Genomic DNA, 23,399 nt, shown 5'->3' with positions numbered 1-23,399 from the left:
GCAGGCATGTGCCCAGGTCAGGCAGGCTGCTCAAATTCTGCTCTTGGCTGTGCTGTAGACTTGGTGCAGCATAGACCTGCCACTTGGGAAATAACTCACCAGAACTCTGTATTTCTGTCCAGGAAGGAAGATTATTTGAATTTTGGATTTGCTGAAGTTCTGGGGTGTTTTCTTTTTGTTCCTCTGCCACTATACACACGCTATTTTTTAAGGGAAGTGAGAGCTGAGAACTTCAGGCTGTCACTGTCCAAACTTAGGTACCCTCCATGGTCTCCTTTTCTCCTGAGCTACATGCAGTCAGGCGAGGGAAACAAGCCTTTCCGAGGCATGGATCCTGCTTACTCCTCTAGGAAAGCTTGCTCATCTCCAGAGGGAAGCTGGCCAGATAGCTTAAACACTTGTCTCAGAGATTCATCCATTCCCAGCTCCTTCCATAGCTGTGCAAGGCTGCTGTGCTCAGCCCAGTCACTGCTGCAGTCTATGAAAGACCCTGGAGATGGAGCTTTCCCAGTTGTGTTTTTTTTTTTTTCCTGCTTCATGAATTAGCTGGTGAATAGATTTCCTGACACTAAATTTCTCAGGGCTGAAAAGGGGCTCAGTCAGTGAAAGTTACTACTCTTAAGGCAATGCACCGAAATAATGCAGATGAGAGAAAAGGTGGGTGTGAGTGGGATTGTATGAATAAGTTTATTTTAAACTGGAGTAGAGAATAAATGATTTAGTTAATTTGTATGGAATGATTGGCAAGTGTTTCTGGCCCTTTGGGATCGTAGTTTGTGTGTGAATAATGCTTTGTAGATTTGCATTTGGGGCTAATATTTTTTTTCTTTTTCCCCCTTTTAATCTTTCCCACCCCATCATCTTTTCAGGTTTTTGGTGTTCTCGAGTCACCTGAATTTTCCAGAATCTCCTCAGTCTTTCGACCAGTAATAAAAGGTGAAAAAGACGACTCTGGTTCTCATCAGCATTTAATCAGTGAAAACGGCACTAGTCAGAAGTCACCCTTGCTCCAGGCGTTTGCCTCAAAAGCTGTGAGTGGGTCTCAGGCTGACATGCAGGTACGGGCAGTCCGGGTGGATTTGTTGGGAGGGTGGAGGTGTGGGTGGGTTTTCTGGAAGCATGGAAAGGTGATGTGTGGATTGCTTTCCATCTCGAGGAGACTGGGTGATGTGGATATGAGTGGAGAGATTTTGTGCCTAAGATTTGTTTTTACAAACCTTTCTGACACCACCTTCCCCACCTTGTTGTAGATGTCTGCAGCAGCTCAGGGCAGTCAGAAGTGGGTGTCTAGGTGGGCGAGCCTTGCCGACAGTTACTCTGACTCTGGATCTGTTTCTGGGCAGGCTGATGGAGGTACAGGTAAGTCTCAACCTGACATTTACCTTTTGAAGGTGCCTGAATCTAAATCAGGATGATATGAAAAGCAGGAATTATGGGCTTCTGTGTGTCTGGCTGTGGCTTATGTTCTGTTTTAGCTGATGTATTTGTGGGTGGGAAGGGCAGGGTGAATTGTTCCCAGTGGAGCAAAGGTTTGAGAGCACCTCTGGTTTGCATTTCAGAGTCATCCAAGTTCTTCAGTGTTGTATTTGATATGACTAAAGGGCACCTGGGCAGCAGAAAGATTGTAAGGGCCTTGGGTGTTAACTAGCCCTAAGTAACTCCTTAGACTGCCTAATGATGCCAGAAAAAAAAAAACCCTCTGCAAGTTGTCTTGGAGCATAGTTGCTGACTGGTGCTTTTTTTGGGGGATGCTTCTCCTGTGCCTGGCTATGCTGAGAATTTTAGGCTGTTCTGGAGTTTGTTGACAGGTTTGAAATCTGGAGATTAGCATAGAAATCTAGGAATGGAGAAGGGAAAGGGAGTGGGAGGAGATTAGGTTCCCATCACAGCTAGGAAGACAGCTTACAAACCCCCAGGTCCTGCTGATATGTGAGAAGGGGATAACAGGGCTTTGTTGGCTTTTAGAAATGCTTTTGCCCTTTTTTGTTCAGAAATATTTGTCATTACCTTCATGCCATCAACAGCTAGAGACAGACTGAGTAAAGCTTAAAAGAAACCTTTGTTTTGGAGGTTACTGCCTCTGTTTTCACACCATGCGAGAAAACGACTCCCAGAGCATTTGAAATATTACCATAGCCATCCAACCAGTTATCCTGGTATTTAAAGGTGGTATCAGATAAGAGGCCCTGACCAGCAGGGGATAAATAAGAGCACTCTTTCTGTGAAGTGTGATCATGCTGAGGAGTACACACGCTGGGGCAGTGAGAGCTCTAATTCAGTTTCTTCATTATTAGCATCTTTCTTCTGAGGCTTTGCTGTAGGATACAATCAAATGGGAACTTTGTAAGAAACGTCATCTGCATTGTGTAGAAAGGCACTGAAAACGCTGCATCGCTGCAGTGGTTTTGCTTGATGGCTTTTCACATCCTTCCTGAGGTCTGATTTTTATGGTAGATTGATGCCAGCAAATTCGTAGTATGGCCTCTAAACATACGTGATTGTACTGAGAGGTAGATTATCAGAGAATGTCCAAATAGGATTTCAGATTCAGAGGAAAGGTGTTGAGCCTTCTGATCCAGCAAAGGAATTAAGTTTACTTTGAGTTTCTGTATTGGTAAACCTAAAGGGACTGAGCAGGAGTCTGGCCCAAATATGATGTTCATGTTAAACACGAGCTTTAGTTCTGCATGCATTTTTTTCAGTGCTTTTGTGGACTTGCACTTCGCATGATTAAGCTCTTAGTTGTTCGGGAAAAAAAGGCAATGTAGTTGTACAACATTTGACTTGTATCCACTTAACTCCCTTCAGAAGGCGGTGTAGCTACAAAACCTGGGGAACCAGAAAACGCTGTGCCCTTGAGAACGAGACGCCTTCTTCCCCAGCTCCCGCCGAGTGATAAATCGGACAGCCCCACGCCCACGGTCCTGGTCTGCCAGGAGGCCTACTCTGAGGTTACAAAGAGAACCGTCGTGAAGGACCACTGCGTGGAAGCCTACGGTGATCCCAGCAGCCGCCTCTTCATCCAGGAAGACTTGGATCCAGACAGCCTCAGCGATGCCAGCAGATCCGATGATGGCTTCAGCTCGGAAAAAAGCAGGAAGTACAAAGAGAACAATAAAATGCTAGATCAGACGGGAGAAGACACAAAGTCAGAGAGCCGGCAGCAAGGAGCCCCCCGTGTTACAAATATGAGAGCTGTAAGTGAGGCAGTTTCTACTTCATTCTACATTGGAGATGACAGCAGTGATGTGGGGATTGCCTCCAAGCTCTGTCTGAGCATGGCCCACGCTCGAGCAGACAAAGACGGCAAGGATCAGGAGTTTTCCTTCAAGGCTGCTGGCACACCTGTTCCTGGAAAGCCACCGGTCAAAGACGTCAGTGCTTACATTAATGCAGCAGGAAAAATGGTTATTTCCCTTCACCAGAGTCCTCAAGATCAGGAAAATACAGCAGGGAAGGAAACATCATCTTTTGTTAGGCAGGAAAGCTTTACCAAAGATAAATCAAGCGGCGGCGTTCCTCAAAATAAACTTCCGCATATTTCAAGTCACCCTCTGCTTAAAGATTTAGAGGCTGTTCGGTCAACCCGCATGGACTTTGGTCAGGACACTCATCTTCTCCTTAAGGATACTGAAACTGCCTTGGCAGCGCTGGAAGCCAAATTTCTTGGTCAAAACCAACAGCTGGAGGCCTCGGAAACTGCTGGTCAGCTGGAGGACTCCTTGTCTGGCGACTCCGATGTGGACACAGCCAGCACGGTCAGCTTGGTGAGTGGCAAAAATGTCCCCACGAGCGCCCCGAAACGCAAAGCGGTGGCGAGCTTGCAGAAGGAGAAATCTTCCTCCACGCCGTCCATCCAGGACCAGTGCGGGCAGCCGAGCGCGCGGGACCGGCTGACGGAGAAGAGGAAGGCCCACGTGCCGGAGGCGCCGAGGTGCGTGGAGGCCACCAAGCGCTTCCAGATGAAGCGGAGCGCCGGGACGCGGGGGTCGCTCGACTTCACGGATGATGAGAGAAGCTCGAGCCTGCCCTACTTGCCCGTCCCAGACGCGGTCGTGTCTGACCACGAGCACTCGGTAACGCGGCCGGTTCCCAGAAGGAAGCCTTTCCCTCAGACTGCCAAGGAGGAGCACAGCAAAGCGACACCGAACGTGCAGAAGATCCAGCAAGTTCTCACCCGCTCCAACAGTCTGTCCACCCCGCGGCCCACCAGGGCCTCCAAGCTCCGTCGCGCCCGGCTGGGCGACGCTTCGGACAACGAGTGCGTCGATGCCGAGAAGACGGCCTCCAACCACGAAGCCACCGCGCCGGGCTCCAAGCAGTCCACGGAGACCAAAAAGCTCTCCCGGCTCGACATCCTCGCCATGCCGAGGAAGCGGGCAGGTTCCTTCACGGTGCCCAGTGACTCTGAAACCGCGCAGTCGAGGTCGGCGTTTTCGGGCCGGAGCGTGGAGTCCTATCGGAAGACGGGCGTTGCGGAGGTCAGAGCCGCAGCGAGGAAAACGGCGGCCGCTGCCTCCACCAAGCAGCCTTTCAGCAGGACCCGCTCAAGCAGTGTCAAGTATTCTTCCACGTCCAGTAAGTGCTCGGGCTTTTGTTTTTCCTGTGTTGCCTTCTTTCTGATTTACAGGCCGGACACTGTTGCCAGCAGTTGGTATTTGAACTAATTCAAGTCCTGCATTGGTGAGTACAACGCTCTGCATTCATGACGGCGATGGAGGGGCGAGGGTGATGCTTCCTGTGCAACAGGGCTTGGAGGCAGCAGAGCATCTCCCATACCCAGGGAGATGTCACTGTGGTGTTGCCTGTGAGGATACCACAAATAGCTTTTTTTATTTTTTTTTAGGTCCTCGACTTTCTTTTTTTTTTGAGCAGACAGTTGCCATCTAGCAGGAGAATGTTAGCCTTTTTTTTTTTGTCTGTTTCTGTTAAAAAGGTAGAATTTCATGCCTTTCCAGTTCTGTTCTGTTTTTCTCTGACTAAAACTCAGAGTTTTCTCCAAGAATGGCTCTAATGGTACTGATGGCAGCTAATGTCCACGGTGGCAGGTTTGAAGGCACGTGAAACAGGAAAACAAATGAAGTCCCTGTGTTTTAAAGGCTGTTCTCTTGTTCTTGCTGTAAATGCAAGCGTGCAGCTAGACACTACATTTTGATTGCCCCAAGAGGTTCCCTCTGCTGTGTCTTTTGATTTACTTTTGCCATGGGTAAGGAAGGCACACGGTTATGCTGCCTGTGGGGAGGAGGTTCGGGAGCTGTCTCGCTCTCTAGCTGTACACTTAGCAGCCTGTTACAAACAGACCCTCACAATATCAACACTTGTCATGGTTAAAACAGCCTTTAATTAAGAGGTGGGGACAGTGCAGATGACAGCTCTGGTATGGTAATTGGCAACCAGACTGTCCCAGATAGTGCTTACGCCTTCACTCGAAGACCAGGTCTATGCCCAGGCTCCTTGACCTACCATGAATGTGCCCAAGCAGGGCTGTTTGCGTTGTTTTTTAGGAAGGATGGGAGGCTAAAGGGACAGGAAGAACTACTTTGGTTGAGTTTCTCAGGCCTGTTGAGAGGGTTGCTGTTTTGAGCAGATCCGTGTTTTTGTAAGGGCTCTTAAAGAGTTCTGGATGTGTCCTTTTCGTGTCCTTTCATACAGTTGAAATAATTATCCTTCTTGCACTATTCCTTTTTATTGCATGCTAAAAATGTTATTTGCTGCTTGTTTTGATTTTGGATTGTTTTAGCACATCCAGCTTCCCTTTATTTCAATGACTTTTTCCTTGCACTATTGTATATGCATGTAAATCAGAATGTAAATTAGCTACCAAGTGTGTAGAGTGGCTCTCTTGCCTTTTTTGAGATGATTCTGTTATTGACTTTGTGTTAATCAATAACAAATTTGGATCAGTACGATGTGGTCCAGGTTTTACAAACAGGAGGTACTCTTCACACCCCCCTGCCTTTGGACCACAAACTTCAAATCATTTGGAGAAAAATGATAAGAGCTGGCCAGTTCTTGTTCTCAAATGAATTGGTTTTTGATTTGTAGAGCTTTGTAGTAGCACGCTAACACCTCTCCTTGGGCATAGTTGCAGCACATGATGCTAATCCTTTCTTTGAATTAGCTGCTCTTAAAATACTAACCTCCTAATTCCTTGATAGGATTGTGGACCTTGCACAAGCTCTAAGTAGACCAGTTGTACTTCCTCGTGCTTCGTAGTGCTGTAGCGGGTGTGTGATGCATGTTCCTATACTAATGTTACAGACATTATGAACGAGCACCCAGCACCTCGTTTCTGGGACAAAACCAAAACGTTGATAAACTGAATGGTCGCACTGTGCCATCGAGGTGTTTTTGAGCACGATACAATAACCATTGAGAACACTGGGTGTCAGGCCCTGGGAGTAAGGAGGCAGATGTGGCTGATTTATTCAAGGATTTCTTGAAGCATTTAGCTAACCACGGTGGTTTCCAACCATCCCAGTGGGAGAAAGTCAATCTTGCTAACGGAGGAACAGAATGAATATCTGGCCTCTGGACAAGAAATGCCAGTGGCTTGTCAGGCATCTGAGGTAACTTCATGTGAAAAGCGCAGATAACGTCAGGATAATCCAAGGTACCAATTCTGAAAGAGAAGGGCTGGTATTCCCCTGCCCTTCTGTGTACGTGACTTGTTTACTCAGCGTAATTTGAATGATACTGAGGGACTAGATTCTGATTGCCCTTGGTGTGCAGGGATGGAAAATCAGGCCCTTAGTTTTGAAGTCCCTGTTCAGTGACGGGGTGATCTCTTGATTTGAAACCCGTGCTTAAAAAACAACAAAACAAAACAAAAAAAAATAAAACACCTCTCTGCTGGAGGAATATGAGCTGATTTATTTTTTCCATATATACGTATATTTCTAATCCTGAGCCATGACCTGAGAATAGCTGAGACAACAATGTATAGGAACTTTTTTTTTCTCTGTGTGGTAACTGTCTAGTTTCTATCTCCATCTTATATGCCAAATTCATTATTTTTGTTTGCATGATCGTGATGCTGGCTTAATTTGCTTTCAGTGGTTCAGCATTATTATAACCTCGGTAGCAGAGTGAAGCTTTTAGGTGCTGTAATTCTCAATAACGTGGCCAGCTTTGTGTTTGGTGGGTCTTCATCCTCCAGGCAGGGATGGAAGGAATGAAGCACTGTGCAGAGAGTGCCATGAAACAGCACGCTCCGGGAGCCCAGTTTTCAAATCCGGGGGTCGATACCAGCACATCTCAGTGCTGCCCATGCAACGAGGACCTGGGTGGTTGCAGAAGCTGCTGGGACAAGCAGGCAGCCTCTGTTTGACTTCAGGGGCTGAATCTGGTCCTGACAGCGTGCTGGTGGGAATGCTTTCTTGTAGAGTGTCAGTGACAGGGAGCTGTGAGGCAGGAGGTGGAGTGTGGACTCTTACAAATAAAACCAAGTACCATCATCTCTGCTTCACTCAAAAAAACCCTTCCTTTTGCTTGTACTTGAAACTAATTGGTAAGGTGTCTGCAGGCTTGAAAATTGGGCTCTCTTCAGAGAAGGATTTCTGTGGGACTGTTGAGGAGTCTGAAGCGTGTGCTACTTATACACAGAGCTTCTGTGCATGGAAAGCTAACTCTGTGGTAATAATTTAATACTTTGGAGCTGTTAAGAGTCATTTTGGTTTTGCATTGGAATTTCCCACTCCAAATTTGTGTAGCGGATGTGAGCCACAGAAGTGCTCAGCTTTGAAATAAGCTCCAAGAATGTGCTGTTAAACTTGAAATCTGCACAGAAACTCTCCTTCCCTTGTGTTCCTGGGCTAGTGTTGTGTTACCTTTTTGCCCTGTTGTAGTCCCTCTTCACTTTCCTTTGGTCTGAAACCAATTCATTTTTTATAAGCATCAAGGCGGAGACCGCAGGGTTCAGATTACACTTCCACTTCGGAGGAGGAATATGGCTCAAATCACAGCTCCCCTAAACACAAACGCTCCCATACTTCAACAGCCACACAGACGCCGAGGATGCGTGGCTCTGGGCTGGGCAAGCAGAAACACAACGGCAGAGAAACAGATGATGATGAAGAGTTTGACGACCACCCTGACCCCTACAACTTCATGGCGCAAACAGCAGAGATAGCAGAAATAGCCAGGTGAGGAGGTGGGCAGCAGTGGGTGCTTTTCCTTGGTGTTCAAACCCAGGTGTGAAGGTGGAAAGAGAGGCACACTCCCCTGTTGTCTGTGTGTCCCCCACCTCCCTTCATGCCTGAGCATCACTGTGTTTTCCTGAAGCTTTACAGCCTGTGCCAGTGCTGGTTGTACCTTGTCTAGAAAACACCAAGGTGCAGGGAAGCTGGGTTGTTTCTGGGCTTGTTTCTTATTTCAGCTGTGGATAGGTATCCTCTTTAAGCTTTAAATCTGTCAAAGCGTTTATCTATCTCTGCTTGTCACCGCGTTCTGCTGGAAGGTGCTCTGTGCACAGACCAGTTCATGTGAACTGTCCTAATTCTCCTACAGAGGAAATCAAATGGATCAGCAAACAGCCAGATGTAAACTGCCTGAAGCCGGTGAGGTAGCAGTAAGCAGTCGCTGCAGGGCAGAAACCTCTTTGGCTGGCACAATTGAATCCAGACAAGAAAACCTGTCTGTGCCCTGTATATAAATGAGTTGTTGCTCAGCTCGATGTCTGTGGATATGGAAGCTATTGTGTACTGGTGGTCCTGTGGTTGCCTGGAGTACTTTGGCAGTAAAGCAAATAGTTTCTTTTTTTAAACAGTGGCGTTTGAGGTTTGACATCTCTAATATGCGACTGCATTATGCCAACTTTCCAGAAATACTGGTCTTCCATTGTGCTGGCCATACTTGAAATAATTTCGACGTAGGAAGCTGTCTTGGTGTGCTCCGGGTCAGCGTTTCCACGTCAGACCTATCGCTTGCTGCACGGATCTCAGAAAGCTCCCTTTCCTGAATGCCGCTGGCAGCCTGTAGAAAATGTGCCAGCCCTCAAACCAAGCTGCTTTACCTGTGCTGTAAGAAGTGTGTGAGGGGGGGAAACGTTGATTTCCCTCGTAGCAGCGTCCCTACCCCGGGAGAGCACTCGGGCACGCAGGAGCTATAAATAAGTGATTGCATCAGCCTCGTCTGGCTCGGCATGCTGCAGAACTCGGTCACATAGTCTGCTCCTAATTGCTGCTCTGATTTCCGTTGCTGCTCCCAAATTAACTGGGAGGGGTTTAAAGTAGTCGGAGAGAGTTAAAAGGGAAAATGCCACTTGTTTACAGCAAGGGAATCGCACGGTGTGGACATTCGGTGACAGCTCTATCCGAAACCAGCACGGGTGGGGGCACCTTCGGCAGGCAGATCCAACTACTTTTTATTAATTCAATTACACATTTTCTTTCTGAGGAAATGTTTTGACGAACTGATGCTTTATTTTATTTATTTTTTTTCCCAAGTAAAGAAGATGTCTTTCAGATGAAGTTAGCTAACTGAAAGACTTTTTCCTAAGCTCTTCTTTAAAATTATCACAACAGCTACTTTTGGTCAGACATTACTTTTTAGTCTCTGCTGCTAACAATCCAGAGACTCACAAACTGGTTTCAAGATCTAGAGCAAGCAGAGCAAAGTTGTGCAGTCACTGAGTCTTAACTGGAGACCTGTAAGGGGGCTTCAAGTTTCTTGTTTCTTCTTGTTTCTGAAAATCAGATCACTCCAAGGTGTGCCGTGCGTAACCCTGGTCACCCCTCATCCCTTTTGGAGATGATGAAGGCATATTTTGATTTGTAAACCATGAGGGAGAGGGAAAGAGCTTGAGGTTTTTATTCTTTATGTAATAAAGAATACAGTTTTTGGCTTTCTAGGAGAGCTCTAGCCGTGTTGTAGAACATCACACTGATAATTTCCATAAGGCACAAAAGCTTACTTTTCTTTTTTTTTTCATGGTGGAGGAATGCTTTCATTGTTGCTTTTTAGTTTATTAGTTTAAAGAGAAAAATAAAAGCCTGGAAATAAGCCACGAATATAATAGTAGCCAGAGGATTTGTTAATCCCATTTTCCTTCTTTGTGCTTTTTAGGTGAAAGCAAAAGTCCCAAGAAGAAGTGACCATGTTCTTCTATTTCAAAGATAAAATAAAATAGAATGGTTGGGGAACAAGGACATTAAGCTTCTTTATGGATCATCTCCAACACTTTTTGATAGTGTGTACTAACTAGAATTTGTTTATAAATTAATCTCTACTTTGAAGCTGGGTATAGGAGAGAAGTGGATTTAATTTGTTGCTCTTGCGTGTAGCCAGAGCATTCCTCATTGCCGTGCCAAGGCACCCCAAAGCTTTCCCTAGCCTCTGCAGAGGTTGTAATTCGTACAGACTTTCTGTGGTCACCAGTAAGAAAAGTCTTTTTCGGATGCTTTTTTAATATATATATATTTGTTATGAATATGAGACTTGTTGTATCGTGTCCTAATGGCTGTGCTTCATGCCCTGTGCTTCAGACTAAGCCAAACCTTGGTGAAGGATGTGGCCATCCTTGCTCGAGAAATCCATGATGTTGCTGGAGATGGGGACTCACAGAGTTCCTCAGGGACGGGACCAAGCACCTCCCTCAGCTCTGTGCCCAACACTCCTGCTTCTACCATATCGGCGAGAGAAGAGGTAAGATCCCAAACGGCACAAATCCCGGCCTCTGAATGCTAGCAGGTGTGTGGGGCATGCCTGTAGTGGGAGATCAGGGCAGCATCCTTGGGTTCTGCAGCATTACAAACCCTTGCCATCCTAAAAAAAATAATAGGAGCAGATTGGCTGCAGTCTGTTTAGGGCGCTCTTTATTATTTTTTTTAATATTGAAACCAGGCAGGTTGCACTTTTGTTGGGGACATCGTTACAGCATCTCCAGGAAGCAGAAAGGCCCTAATGTCAAAATGTTAGATTCCTAAGGACCCAACAGCCTCTAGTGGGACACTTGTCCCTGAGGAGCTGGATGGGGTAGGTGCACAATGCTCCTGGGCTGGGAAGCCTGAGCCTCCCTTCTTCTTCCAGCATTCTGAAATGCTGTGCAGGGGTTTCTTAAATCCCTTCCCTATACCTGTGTGTCAGCAGGCCAGGGCAGGGACTGCTCTGCAGCCAGTGGAGTGGGTGAGGATAGAGGACTTCATAAAATTTGGCTCACCAGTGCAGCAGCTCAGGGACTCAGCCCAAACTCAGCAGCAAGGTGCCCTGGAGGATCCAGCTGCTAAAGTAAAATTGCCTTTGCTGCTATTTAAATGCAAGCTCCCTCCAGTCTATGACCAGCATGGGGTTAAAATATATCTTTCCTTTTATTTGCTGTTCACCTGGGCCTCTTGGTCCTTTGTTGTCTTTGTTAGGAGAATTGCATGTCTGTCCTAAACAGGATTCAAAGCTGAGGCCAAACCTGCTGCCCTGCTAGGAGAGGATTTGGAGGCCCCATGACCCTGCTGTGTTCATTGCTGAAGGTGCAAAGCAGAAGCTTAGGGAGGTGTTACTGGAAGATGAGGTGTGCGGGGCTGTGCTTGTGCTAAATAAACCCTGGTCAGCTGCAGCCTGCTCAGGGAAGGGTTTTCTGCTAGGGGCCATTTGGCTTTGAGCCACAGTGTGCAAACATTTCACAATAACTTCAGGCTCCAAGATGGTGTTTTATTGCTTTGTTTCCATGCAAATGCCACACCTGCAGAACTGCCTTTTGTGCTGCTCTGTTGAGCAGTTAAGGTGGCGGATCTGCCTTACTTCTGACTTGCAAACGAGACATTTGCTGTGGGTTGGTAATGACCAGCACCCACTTCCTTCCAGCAGGAAGCACACCTACTTTGCTGCAGTGCCACTGAAGGGTGCGGCCCTAAGTCAGCACCTACAGAAGGTTGTTCCCTGCTGCTGGGTAGCACGGAGGAGCAGTGATGCCTACAAAACGCAGAGACTGAGGGTGCTGTGAAAAAGCCTGGCCTTCAGAGCACCTCGTAGTGATGCTGAATGACTTGCCAGGACTTCTCAGACCCTGGCTAATTGAGGAGTTCTCCCTGACATGATTTTGCAGGGCTCTGTTGTGCTGTAGGTAATGCTCAGGAGCAGTAATTCAGGACTCCAAGCAGGCAGGAGGGAGCAAAATTACAAACATGTGCGCTGTTCTGGGGGTCCTGCTCCAGCCTGGTTGCAGTGAGAAGGGCCTTGCCTCATAGGCAGTGGTGCGGGAGGATCCTGTCCTTCATCTGCTTTTGGCACCTTTGGTGTGCTCAGCCAGTGTTGGCTGAAACCCCAGTAAAGGCTTTTAACTGGATTCCCTCCCAGTAGGGCTGGATAACAGCGACTGCAGCACGGCCAGCGGCTGGGAGGCTGTTCAGGTAGACCCAGAATGCTGCCATGCATTGGTGGAGCTGCCTCGTGATAGCCAGGAGCAGGTTAAATCAGCAGGACTTCGTGCTGCTGAGGTGTCAACTAAATCCTGGATAGCTTGGGATCCTGAACTGTGCATCCTGGGGGTCGTGTTGTGGCTGGGAGTAACAGGACTGATGCGGGGTGTAGTAAATACACATCACATCTCTGGGACTGGTCTTGGAATCAGCGGGCACGGTCTGGGTGCTGCTGAACGTGGGCTAAAAGAATTACTTTTAGCTTAACACAGGGAAGCTGCTTGGAAATCTCAAGATCAGCGTGTGTGGTACTAAGCACTGTGAAGTTTGTGGTTATTAAACAACTTTATGGTGAATATTCCAGGAAAGGACACAGAGATTAGACTTTTACTATAGTAGCAAAAGTAATTTATTAGAAACGTCTGCTAACAGTAACTGTGAATGAGCAATGTTTGCTGTGCGTGACCATCTCTCTCATACAGCTCTGGTTCCTGCTGTGCTGTTGTGCCATCCTGCCAGCCCTTGGTTTGGTGCTGCTAAATATTTGCACCTACTCTAAGAAACTGGGGGAAAAAATGCAGGGAAAAAGTGCCAACACTGGATTCACTTCTGAGGGCTCAGCACCTTAGCAGAAGCTTTGCTTTGGACCTGTGTGTGCTGCAGCACTTCTCAGCCTCCAACAAATTGCATTTTAAATTGCTTTTGTTACAGAGCTTGGCTAAGAGCAAAAACTGGGTGTGTTCTCTTAAAAGTTAAGACGGAGCCTTAGATTTAAACCTTATCCTTCACGTTCTGCCCTTCAGGTCCGAGAGTTGGTTTGGATGTTAGCCTGGGAGGGTTTCAGTTCCCCCGTGCACATTCAGGGTGTTTTTTGTTTGTAGTCCTCAACTGTACAGTATGAGAGAACGCAGGTTCCTGGAGTACTGAGCTGAGCCCTGCTGCAAGCAAGGGTGAAACCTTCATGATTCCTGTTTATCAAAGTCCCAGGTTGTTTGGGATGCCTTGGGTTGTGTGTGTGTAGGTGTTGCAGGGGGAGTCAAGTGGGTCAGCCCAAATCACGGGACACTTCTGCAAGACTTAGTCCTGCACAAAATTATTTGGTTGGCTTTTTTTTTTTTTCTTTTTCGTTGTTAAGGATATAGCAAAAAAAAAATATCCCAGTTATATTTATGAAGCTGCTGTCTGTGATTCTGTGATTTTAACGTACTCAGTATGACTGTTGGTGTGATGAGAGGAGGTGCTTAGGATGTGACAGAACAGAAAGCATGAGAAGGAACCAGGTTGTGTATGACCATCTCCTGCTGGTGGTGGAGCAGATGCAGCTCCTACAGCTGGTTGTGCCGAGATCTGCTGGACTACAGGAATATCTCGTTCCCTTCTGACACTGTTTCACTGCTGCAGCCAGCCTTAACTCACTCTTCCTGCACTTCACAAAAGGATGCTTAAAAAAACAGAGCTTATTAGCTAAACATTTTGGCTGTTGTGCACCCATAGCATAATGTCTCATGCCTTCTGCCTGTGCATAACCCAGCTGCTACTGCATAGAGTTTGGGAAGCCTGGACCCTGGATGGCACACGGCTTCCTCACGAAGCTGAGTGCTGTTGCCAACCCCAGAGCCTCCTGTGCTCGGAGAGCTGTGGGATTTCACTCAGCACTTTTTGAAGTAACTGGGGAGCTCCCTGAGACCACCTCTGCAGAACTGGTGGGTGACCAGCACCTCCGTGGGCTTCAGTGCATGCTGAAGGGGGTGGGCAGCGAGTGCTGGTCCTCAGGAATGTGCTTTGGGGAATGTCACCCCAAAATAACGATGTGTGTGTTCTTTGATACTTGCTGTCACAGTCATTCAGTAGCATTGATCTCTTTGTTTCTGTTTTAACACAGATTGCTCGTAGATCTTTTCGGCTGGCATATCCATCTCAGGTGCACTTTCCATCCCATTATTTTTGTATTCCTGTCTTGTCACTGTTACTTTCCTCACCTTCTTTTAGAGGTTTTTTGGCTGTCAATCAAACAAACAGGAGTAGCTGTCTTGCTGTTTCTGTTCTTCCTGTTAATTGTCTGCATTATCGGTGGTTTTGGATTTCTTTTTCATCTCTTCCATGTGTTATTAAATGTTTTCTGATTAATTTTAGTGTCACTTTAATGTTACATTGGTATATTAAAACATAAGATACAAGGAAACAGGGCCTTTTGAGTTCTAGCCCATAAAAGGCTAAGATGTACTGTTCAGTGACACATTTAAGTCTCAAGATTATAAAGTGGAACAGCCCCACTAAGTTTCGTAGGATGACTCCAGTGGGCAGATACTTGGGGTCTGGTAATTTGCTTAGGAACCCATACCTGTCTGAACAAGACTTGAATGAATCAGTGTTCCTCTGGGGCTTGCCTGAAAATCTGCCATACCTGCAGTGAGTGCCTGTGTGCCTCCTTCCCTACTCATTTTTAATGACTCATTACTCATTATTTCCAAGTTGGTGCAGCACATTCCAGAAGCAAGTCTGAACTACCAGAAAGTGCCTCCGGGATCAGTGGAACTGAAGGATTTTGACCAAAATATGAACGATAATAGAGAAGAGGATCCATCAAAAAAAACAAGGACAAGAAACCGTGAGGAGGCAGGCCACCCTTTTCTTTACTTTCTAACTTTACATATGACATTACTTGGTTGCAGTATGCATGTCTGTATAGAAAGCGTTAAAGAAGTGAAAAAAAAGGAACAGAACATCACCCTTTTAGCCCACAGTAACTGGAAGTTTCCTCTCCTGTGTAAAGCATTTGAGGCTTGATCGCTGGGGAGGAGGCATTCAGTGTCAGCCCACTTTGGCTATTTCACTTGCTCTTGTAAATAAAAACACAAATGTCTCAACTTTGAAATGTGCAGCATTGGTGGTTTAATGACAAGAAATCACGCCAGAAGACTTAGCTGCCCTTAACCAGTAATGGCACTGTACTTTTCTGCAGTGGGCGTGCTGGTCTGAGCTGTCTGTGGAGCAGTCGTGGCATATGGCATATAGTCTGTATATGCCTGGTTGAATATCAAGATACATGACCGTGAAAGTGGCCTGAAGTGTCTCTCATAAATCACTTAGGATGTTGTGTTTTGTGTGTGTATGTGCACACATGCTTGGTTTTGGGGGTGACGGTACCTATCAAGCTTGTGAAGTCTTACAGAAATGTTTAAGCAGTTATGTGACTTCAAATAACTCTGTCTTCCTCAACTCTTCTAGAAAAATAAAAGGACCAAAGCCAACAACTGCACAGGTTACTGTTAATCTTTCTGCCAAAGTGCTACAACAAAGCTGTATGCTATCTTAATCTCCCTTGAGCTTCATATATCATCCATATAGCTGAAGATATCTCAGTGGGGATTGTTTACTCTTGAAAAAAAAAAAAAAGTATTTTTTCCTCTTTTGATAAAAATTTCTTTATCTGATTTGCCTTTTATTTTAGGTAATCTTTGACAACCTGATGTTGAACCCAGTGTCCCAGTTATCACATACAATCCGTGAAAATACAGAAAACCTAGCTGAAAAAATGAAGTAAGTAACTTTTTGTCCCTGGCCTGAAATGTTGACTGGCTCTTTGTGGAAGATAATACATTGTCATCTTAAAAAGTCTTATTATCAAGGGGTAGGGAATCGGTGTAGTAAATGGGGTATGGAGTGAACGAGAGATAATATGGTCTCTTGCCATCTCTTTTCTCATATATTTGGCCTCTGGAATTTTAGTGATGGATTTAGAATATCTGTTAGTCAATTAACTTTGAAACGCTGCCTGTGGAAAGAGAGAAAAAAAAATTATTCCTACTGGTGGATTTTGTTCTCTTTCCTCCCATGTCCCAAGGCTCTAGGAAAGCCCACAGATCACCAGGTCTTGTGCAAGCTCTTCAAAGCCTGTTGTTGCTCTAGAAGCCATCAGGTAGAGAAGGACTTTGGAATGTTCCTAAATCAGCTGAAAGCAGCTTTGTCCTGTCACTAATCCATTAATCTCCTTTGTTGCCACATCTTGTGATAATTAAGTCTTTTAAACAATCAGCTTTTGGATGGCAATTTTAAGACCTGTTCCACTCTTTGTGCTGCAGGATTCTGTTTCAAAACTCAGAGAGGACCTGGGAGGAGATGGAGGCCAAAATTAACTCAGAAAATGAAGTGCCAATTCTGAAGACATCAAACAAGGTAAGACATGGAAAAAGTAAACTACTGAAGGCTTTTGTCCATTGAAAGCTTTGTGAGAAACTGACCTAAGTTCTGGCCTGCCTCAAATCAATTTCTGAATTTATTAGTCCATTTGCATGTGTTGAACTGCTGTTTTCTGTTGCTGCTTTAGGTGTGACAAGGTGAGTTCTTTCAGCCGTTGTGGTACTGTCACTTTCACCAAAATTTTCTCCTCTGCCTTAGTAATTCATCTTTAGATGCTCAGTCCCGTAGCAGCTGTTCAAGTGCAGGATCTTTAGGCTTCATTTAAACATCTTCCAAAGCATCGCCTACCATGTAGTTGCCACGTCTTTAGTTGAAGATAGGTCTTCCTCCTGGATGTTTGTTTTTTTCCCTACCTGTTGCAATTTGTCAACAGGACAATAACAAAAGCCTCATCTGTAGGGTGGTGTTTGTACTACATAACTTCTTACTGTCATTTATTGGGACTATCAGCAGGGATTTAAGTACAGTAATGGACTCTGGCTAATGCTACGAGTATGTATAACTGTGCAGGCCCTGTGTCTAACGACTCAGTGCTACAACAGTGTATCTGTGGCCAATTACTTTGTTTAGTCTAGGAGTTGTTTGCAAATATCTTTTTGAGCCTGGTGTTAAAGGGGTGTGAATGAGCCTTTGTGTAGTTAGTGTCCGGCTACATGGACAGTTAATCTAGTTGACATTTCAAAGCTAATAAACCATTGTAGCTATAAACTGGGTGGTGTAGTAGCACTTGGGAAAATGAGGCAGAGCAGAGGTTGCATGTGCTGACCTAGATAGAGATCACAGAATCATCTTGGTTGAAGAAGACCTTCAAGATCATCAAGTCAAAGCATAATGCTATATTAGTCTTTTCTGTTAAATAACCAGGTTTGGAACTGACTTTGAATATTCTTGATGGGAAAAGGAAGGGAGAGTAGGACTGGATTTCTGCATAAGTTGAGTAGCTTGTTTAAATCTCCCTTCTGATGCTTTTATTTCTAGGAAATCAGTTCTATCCTGAAGGAGCTCAGGAGAGTTCAAAAACAGCTTGAAGGTTGGTCATTTGAAATGTTTGTTTTGTCTTTCCTATGCCAGTAAACTGTACAAAATAAAATAATGTGGCTTGATTGACAACTGAAAACTGCGAAAGGATGCAGAAGTTGAGTTTGCATGGTGCTCTTTGAGTGCATGTGGAAGGAACAGTAGATTCATCTTGTACTGCCAATTTTTCTTTTAAATGTTGACTTTTGAAATGTAGAAGCTGTAGCTGTGGAAATGCTTTGTTTGTGGTAATTAGTATATTCACATAAGATGCACTGGCAAAGGTCTGTTCTGCTGAAATAATACTTAGCAGCTCTTCCAGCCAGTGAGCTGTGCTTTGCTTTTGGACTACGTGTCCATGTTGGCTTGAATCTTTCACGTAGAGCTCTGTGCAACAGAGAAGGTACAGCAATCTCAGTGGATGTTTCTTGCATCATCTGGAAGCTTAATAACAATATGTGAAAGCATACAGGGATCGCTTCAGGCTCCTGCTAAATGCTTGTCATTTTTCTGCTGTAGTTTGTTGTGTTAAATTTAACCAGAAAGTTGAGTGTCCTTGTAAACTCAGACTGGGAGAGGTTTAGCTCATTAAAGCTGCTTAGGCCTGAAGGTACTGAGGGGGAAAAAATAACATGATTAAAATGAACACAAGTACTGCCTACAGTTCTGTGGCCTTCAAAACGAAGGCAAGTAACTTCTTTAAACAACTCTGAGTTCTGCTAATATGTCTGTGTATGCCTCTTTTTCCCCAGTTATAAATGCTATCATTGACCCTACTGGAAACTTGGATGTAGTTGCCAGTAACAAAGCATCTGCTGCTGCTAAACAATCCACAGCCACTAAAGTCAGGACTGCTAACGCATCTGGGTCCACACTGGAGACGTTGTCCCCAGCACAGATGAGAAACTACACGCAGAAATCGAACTGTGGCTCTTCTAGTTTGCAAGATTCGAATTTCATTCCAGATGGAGAGAAATACGTGATCTGATGAAATATTTTGTATTGCTATCATACTGTAATCTACTGTCGCGTTAGTATTTTATGTGAGTGGTTTGTGGACAGTTTGTGTGGAGCAGTTGTTTAGATTGCTAACATGTTGCACAAAAAAAAAAGAAAATCTATGCTGTGAGGGTGAATGGCAAGTCTGTGTATGCCTTTTAAACAAGACTAGCACTGTGGAGCAGCACATATTCAGCATAGAGGCAAAACGACTTTCAAAGAGTTACTCACTTATTCTTCCAGTGTGCCATAAGAAAACAGGCTTTGCATACCCTCCATTCAGTACTGCCGAAGCTAAAGTGTTCTTGCATTGGCCTGTTTATAATTATTCAGTTATAATGAGGCGCAGGTTTAAGAAAAAAACACGCAACACTTTTTGGTACTGTATTTGCTTTGGTTTTGTTTATTTTTGTTTTTTTTTTTTTTACTTGTACAAGTGAGCATTGCAGCTCTGTTGGAATCAACGTGCAAATCCAGCAGAACGATGGTGCAATATAACGGGTTTCTCAGAGGAACTCTTGCTACAGTTCTGTAATCAGCAGTCTTAAAAAGGCGATCACACTGAAGTTGTACATATATCTTTTTTTTTTTTTTTTAGTTCAGAAAACAAAAGAAGGCAGAGCAAACCCTTGTTGTTTTCTCTTCGGAAAGTGTAAAAGTTAATGCTGGTGTGAATGTAAAGATTTCTAATACAGTTACTGTTTTTGGTGTTTCAGGCCCAAAGTTTGGTGTAGGTACAAAAAAAAATAATCAAATTTTACAGTTTAGCTTGCCAAATTTTTGGTACAGTTGCTATCTTTAAGCTTTTTATGAACTATTCAGTCTTTTTGCAATGAACTAGAAATACTCCTGGCTGGGCCAACAACTATGATGTTTGATTTAGCTAATTGCTAAGAAAAACATCTGTTCCAGTGGCTTGCATAATAAACTTAATGACACAGTTGCTGTGAACTAGTGTTCACTTGATGGCACTCAAAAAATAACAGCGTAAGTGTAGCTCCTCCTTTATGGTTAGTTCTCCTATAATTTTTTTTTCAATGCAAAAGTGCTTGAAAACAACGGCTCTGTGGTGTTTTTAGAAACTACCCACCAGTGTCAAGCACTTCATATATCTGGGATTTTTGTCTGGATTTTATTTTTGGTAATTATAGTCCCAGAAACACTACTATGTGCAGTTGCACTAAGCAATTTCTTGTTTAAAAAACATTGCATTTTGTATTCTGCCTTTCAGTTAAGCTGCAAAACCTGCAATTTCTGTTGCTCTAAAAACAAAAGGTTTGGTTTTGCAGAGGACCTCTTCCAGATGTGTTTGCTCCCAGTTTTTTCCATCTTGTATTGATTCCTTTTTCATTCTTCCTGGTCCATTAACAGTAATCAGGTAGAGAAATTCTTCCATGGTCATGGAGGATACATTTGCTGGGAAAGGTGAGCAGATGAGTTCCACTTTGCCCTCATACAGTGTGTAATTTAACTAGTGAAATGGTATCCCAAGCTTGACTGCTTCTTGTGTGCCGACTTTATATTTTGGGTGGGTAGTGGATTCCTTAGTTAGCTTCAGTAGTTACCTGAGCTTTTCTGCTAGAATGTTGTGAAAGTGGGAACCAGTTAAAAATAACTTAAATAAGTAGGGATGCTCACAAAGTGTTTAGTCTTACTAGCAAAGAGCATGAGTGCTTTCCTGGTGAAGCCAGTGGGAGCTTTCTATCAATTTCAGCAGAAACAGGATCGGTCTCAAAATGGGAATATGCCAGCAGGTCATTAATTTGAGCGTGCAGGATGCTGGCTGGCAAACAATAGGTTCAAATATCCTTCCAATATCTCCAGCAGGTTATAACTCATCTGCTTATGTGGAGATGCGCTTCCATGAGGAAATCTGCTGAATTTCACACAGATGAATGCAGAATAATAAAAAAATATTGCCCTTGATGCTCTTCTGCCTGTAATATACGCACTATCTGAATGTGTTGATTCACTTGTTTACTCTGATCTGTCTTTCCTTGAAATACCTGACTGTGTCTGTGATGACTATCATAAGTGGTGGTTTGTTCCTGACGTATGAAACATTTTCCCAAGCCCTCCTTTGTTAGGGCTTGATATGACCAGGTGCTACCCCAACTCACTAGGAGTTGAAGGACCTTCACAGATGAGGTATTGCTGTTAGTTTTGGTTTTGCTGTAGAGACACGTGAATTACTCAGACATCTGACTCTTACTGTTTGTTATCCACATTTCCACATCTTCGTGGCTACGCTCTAGTGGATTTTTTTTCTCTACAATATGTCCTCGAATTGACTTCTGATTGTTTTCACTTGAAAATTGCTTGACTCTTCCATCTTCCATGAACACATCAGGAATGGATTTTCTTCCTTGATTGCTTTGTTCTGAATTTGAGAGCACACCCGCAGACACCTTACATCAATTAAGCCAACCCACAAAATACGGTACCTCTTCGAGTGACTAATAAGGATGCAGCAGTCCGTGCCTGCTCATAACTTGGACGTGTGTGAGAAGGGCTGGGGGGGAGATGCACAGCTTGGTTTATTTGTGACTCAGCCAAAATACAAAATGCTTCTGTGTCCTGACGCAGCATTCGTGCTTGGATCTTCGCATTTAAAACAGTCTTGTTAGTCAGCGAGGAAACACAACATAATTTTTTCTTGTGTTCACCGTTTCTGAAGTTCACCCCATTTGTACTTGTCTGCTCCAGATACGCCAAAGAGCTAGCCACTTGAGTAACTCTTCTGTTAATTTTCAGTCTTACACATGGTACTGTGTGCATCCATGCCTCCGTGACTGCAGGGTGAGCGTGCCAGGTGTGTCTTGTTGGCCTGGGACCAGTGTGCAGGATGCCTTTTGGCTTCGGTGAGCTGTGGATGGGCTTCACGTTGAGCTTGGTAGGGGTGACGCTGACCTGTGGGTCGTTCTCATACCGTTTTGCTTTCACATGTTTTGTATTTGACTAAAGAAATGTAACGAAGGGTGGGATTTTCCAAGGCTTAGGGAAGCGAGCGCTCAGGCTCTTGTGGGCTTCCATGCGATCTGGGTGCCTGATGCCTTGAGCACCTTTCAAAATCCCAGCCCTCAGTTCTTCCACTATACTTGAAAACCATGTTCTCAGTTCAGCGCTTTCAAATGTAAAAACCTGTTACTCTGTGCTGGGATGAATGTAAATTCCTGGGAGAATGTGTATGAGCTTTGTGAGCGAGGACAACAATTGTACCTACAGTGAGGTCATGTCGTGGTCGTGCTCCAGGAGAAAAGAACGTCTGCATCATCTTTGAGTAATATTTTAGTAAAGGTAAACCTAGTGGAATGTTTACATACAGCCTACTGAAAAAAAAAAAATTAAAAAGAAAAAAAAGGAAGAAAAACTGTAAGGTAGTTAAGTGCAAGATTCTACTAGTTTTTTTCTTGTTTTGCAGATCACAGTAGCTATTTTTGAAGTTTGGTAAATGTGTATAACTTTTGCAAAGACCAGACAGAACTACCTGTTCACTTTTGATGTGCCCCATGCTGAATTGTGCCTATTTCACTATCTGCTGTTGTTATGCTGCTGATTCTGCTGTTCTGAACTGTTCACTGGATCATTCCATTTGCATGCAACACAAATGCAAGCTGAGCTGTTTGAGAGTAAAGCTGAAACACATTTGTATAACTTGAACTGATTAATGACTTTCTCTTTTCCACACCCTCTGGAAATGCTGTGTATAATTTTGATTTGTTTCTCCTACCTTGATTTTTTTTTTCTGCTTTTTTTAATGGTAATTTATTTTTGTTTGGATTATAGGCAGTATCTGTACATTTTGTTCCAAGGTGATATTGTGGACGTCTTTAAAAAATAAAATAAATTGTTATTTTATATAATTTTATCATAAAGTTGCTCTAATAAATCATTCTTATATCATGTGACAATACGATTCTGGAATTTTGTGTGTTAATTTGTTGAGAGTAAGTGCTCAGTGGACTAAATTTTCCAACTACCTGTTTACTTTGGTGTTAATAAGCACAGCGTAACGAAAGACTTGCCAGCAACTGAAGACATAACAGTGCAGCTGGATCCCTTCTGGTGCCACCTGTGGCTGGGGCAAGTCCCTCTCTAGCAGTACAGGAGTCCCCTCTGCCCTGCTCTGGGATTGAAGTCTGCAAGTCCCCGTCACCTGAGGGTGGTCTTACCTCTTACTTCTGTATGGTGATATGTAATTTAATTTTGCTACTGTTTTATCTCATTGCCATGATTAACAGTGGTGTTTTAAAACGTTAAATCCAGCCTGGGTATGATCATGCCCCAGCAGGTGATCATAGAAAACTACTTGTACTCACTCTTTTGCCCTCATTTTTTGTATGTTGGATTTTTACATTTATTATGAATGTAAATGAATTATGATTTTTTTTTTCTTTCACTACATCATTGTCTTCTATTCTTCCTGGAGTTTTGTCTGACCTTTGCATCTTTCTTGGCACTTTAGAAACAGTATTAATTCCTTCTTTCCTTCTGCACAGCCTTCAGGTGCCTGCAGCTTCACCTGCCCTGCTCGGTGCTGAGCTGGACTTTGGCTCCACATCCTCTGTGTTAGCACAGCTTCTCTAGGAAGTACAATAGCACAATAGTACAATAGCAACAATAGTACAAGAACATTGCATGGTTTCCAACAAGAACTAAAGTGCAGAGAAAGGAATAAAAAAAATTTAGGACCGAACCAGGCTCACTGAGTGACTTCCCATTCCCTGAAGACTTTTGCATAAGATCCTTGAACATTAATGACACCTTTGTACTTAGAGTTAAGAGTTTTAGGAAAGGGGGTTATTTAAATAAAAATAAAAATCTGCCTTATAA

At 44.2% G+C, this 23,399-nt stretch overlaps 1 protein-coding gene across 6 annotated transcripts in view; it reads left to right on the top strand.

Moving 5' to 3' along the window:
- The window catches only part of CEP170B (centrosomal protein 170B), a 55,536-nt gene extending 33,674 nt beyond the window's left edge, over positions 1–21,862 (top strand). For 2 of the 6 annotated variants that reach the window (XM_072038227.1, XM_038179565.2), the window contains 11 exons: positions 870–1,058; positions 1,251–1,359; positions 2,809–4,578; positions 7,895–8,144; positions 10,485–10,644; positions 14,233–14,271; positions 14,823–14,966; positions 15,802–15,890; positions 16,433–16,526; positions 17,529–17,580; positions 18,320–21,862. In XM_072038227.1, coding sequence (XP_071894328.1) covers positions 870–1,058; positions 1,251–1,359; positions 2,809–4,578; positions 7,895–8,144; positions 10,485–10,644; positions 14,233–14,271; positions 14,823–14,966; positions 15,802–15,890; positions 16,433–16,526; positions 17,529–17,580; positions 18,320–18,555 — 3,132 coding nt within the window. In that variant the 3' untranslated portion in view covers positions 18,556–21,862. The remainder of the gene's footprint in view (positions 1–869; positions 1,059–1,250; positions 1,360–2,808; positions 4,579–7,894; positions 8,145–10,484; positions 10,645–14,232; positions 14,272–14,822; positions 14,967–15,801; positions 15,891–16,432; positions 16,527–17,528; positions 17,581–18,319) is intronic. The other 4 variants (XM_072038225.1, XM_072038228.1, XM_072038229.1 and 1 more) reach the window with 4 other exon arrangements.
- The last annotated feature ends 1,537 nt before the right edge of the window (positions 21,863–23,399 follow it).

The sequence above is a fragment of the Anas platyrhynchos genome, chromosome 5 (genome assembly GCF_047663525.1).
Source record: "Anas platyrhynchos isolate ZD024472 breed Pekin duck chromosome 5, IASCAAS_PekinDuck_T2T, whole genome shotgun sequence".
Classification (NCBI taxonomy): domain Eukaryota; kingdom Metazoa; phylum Chordata; class Aves; order Anseriformes; family Anatidae; genus Anas; species Anas platyrhynchos.
This window is presented reverse-complemented; position numbering and strand designations above follow the sequence as displayed.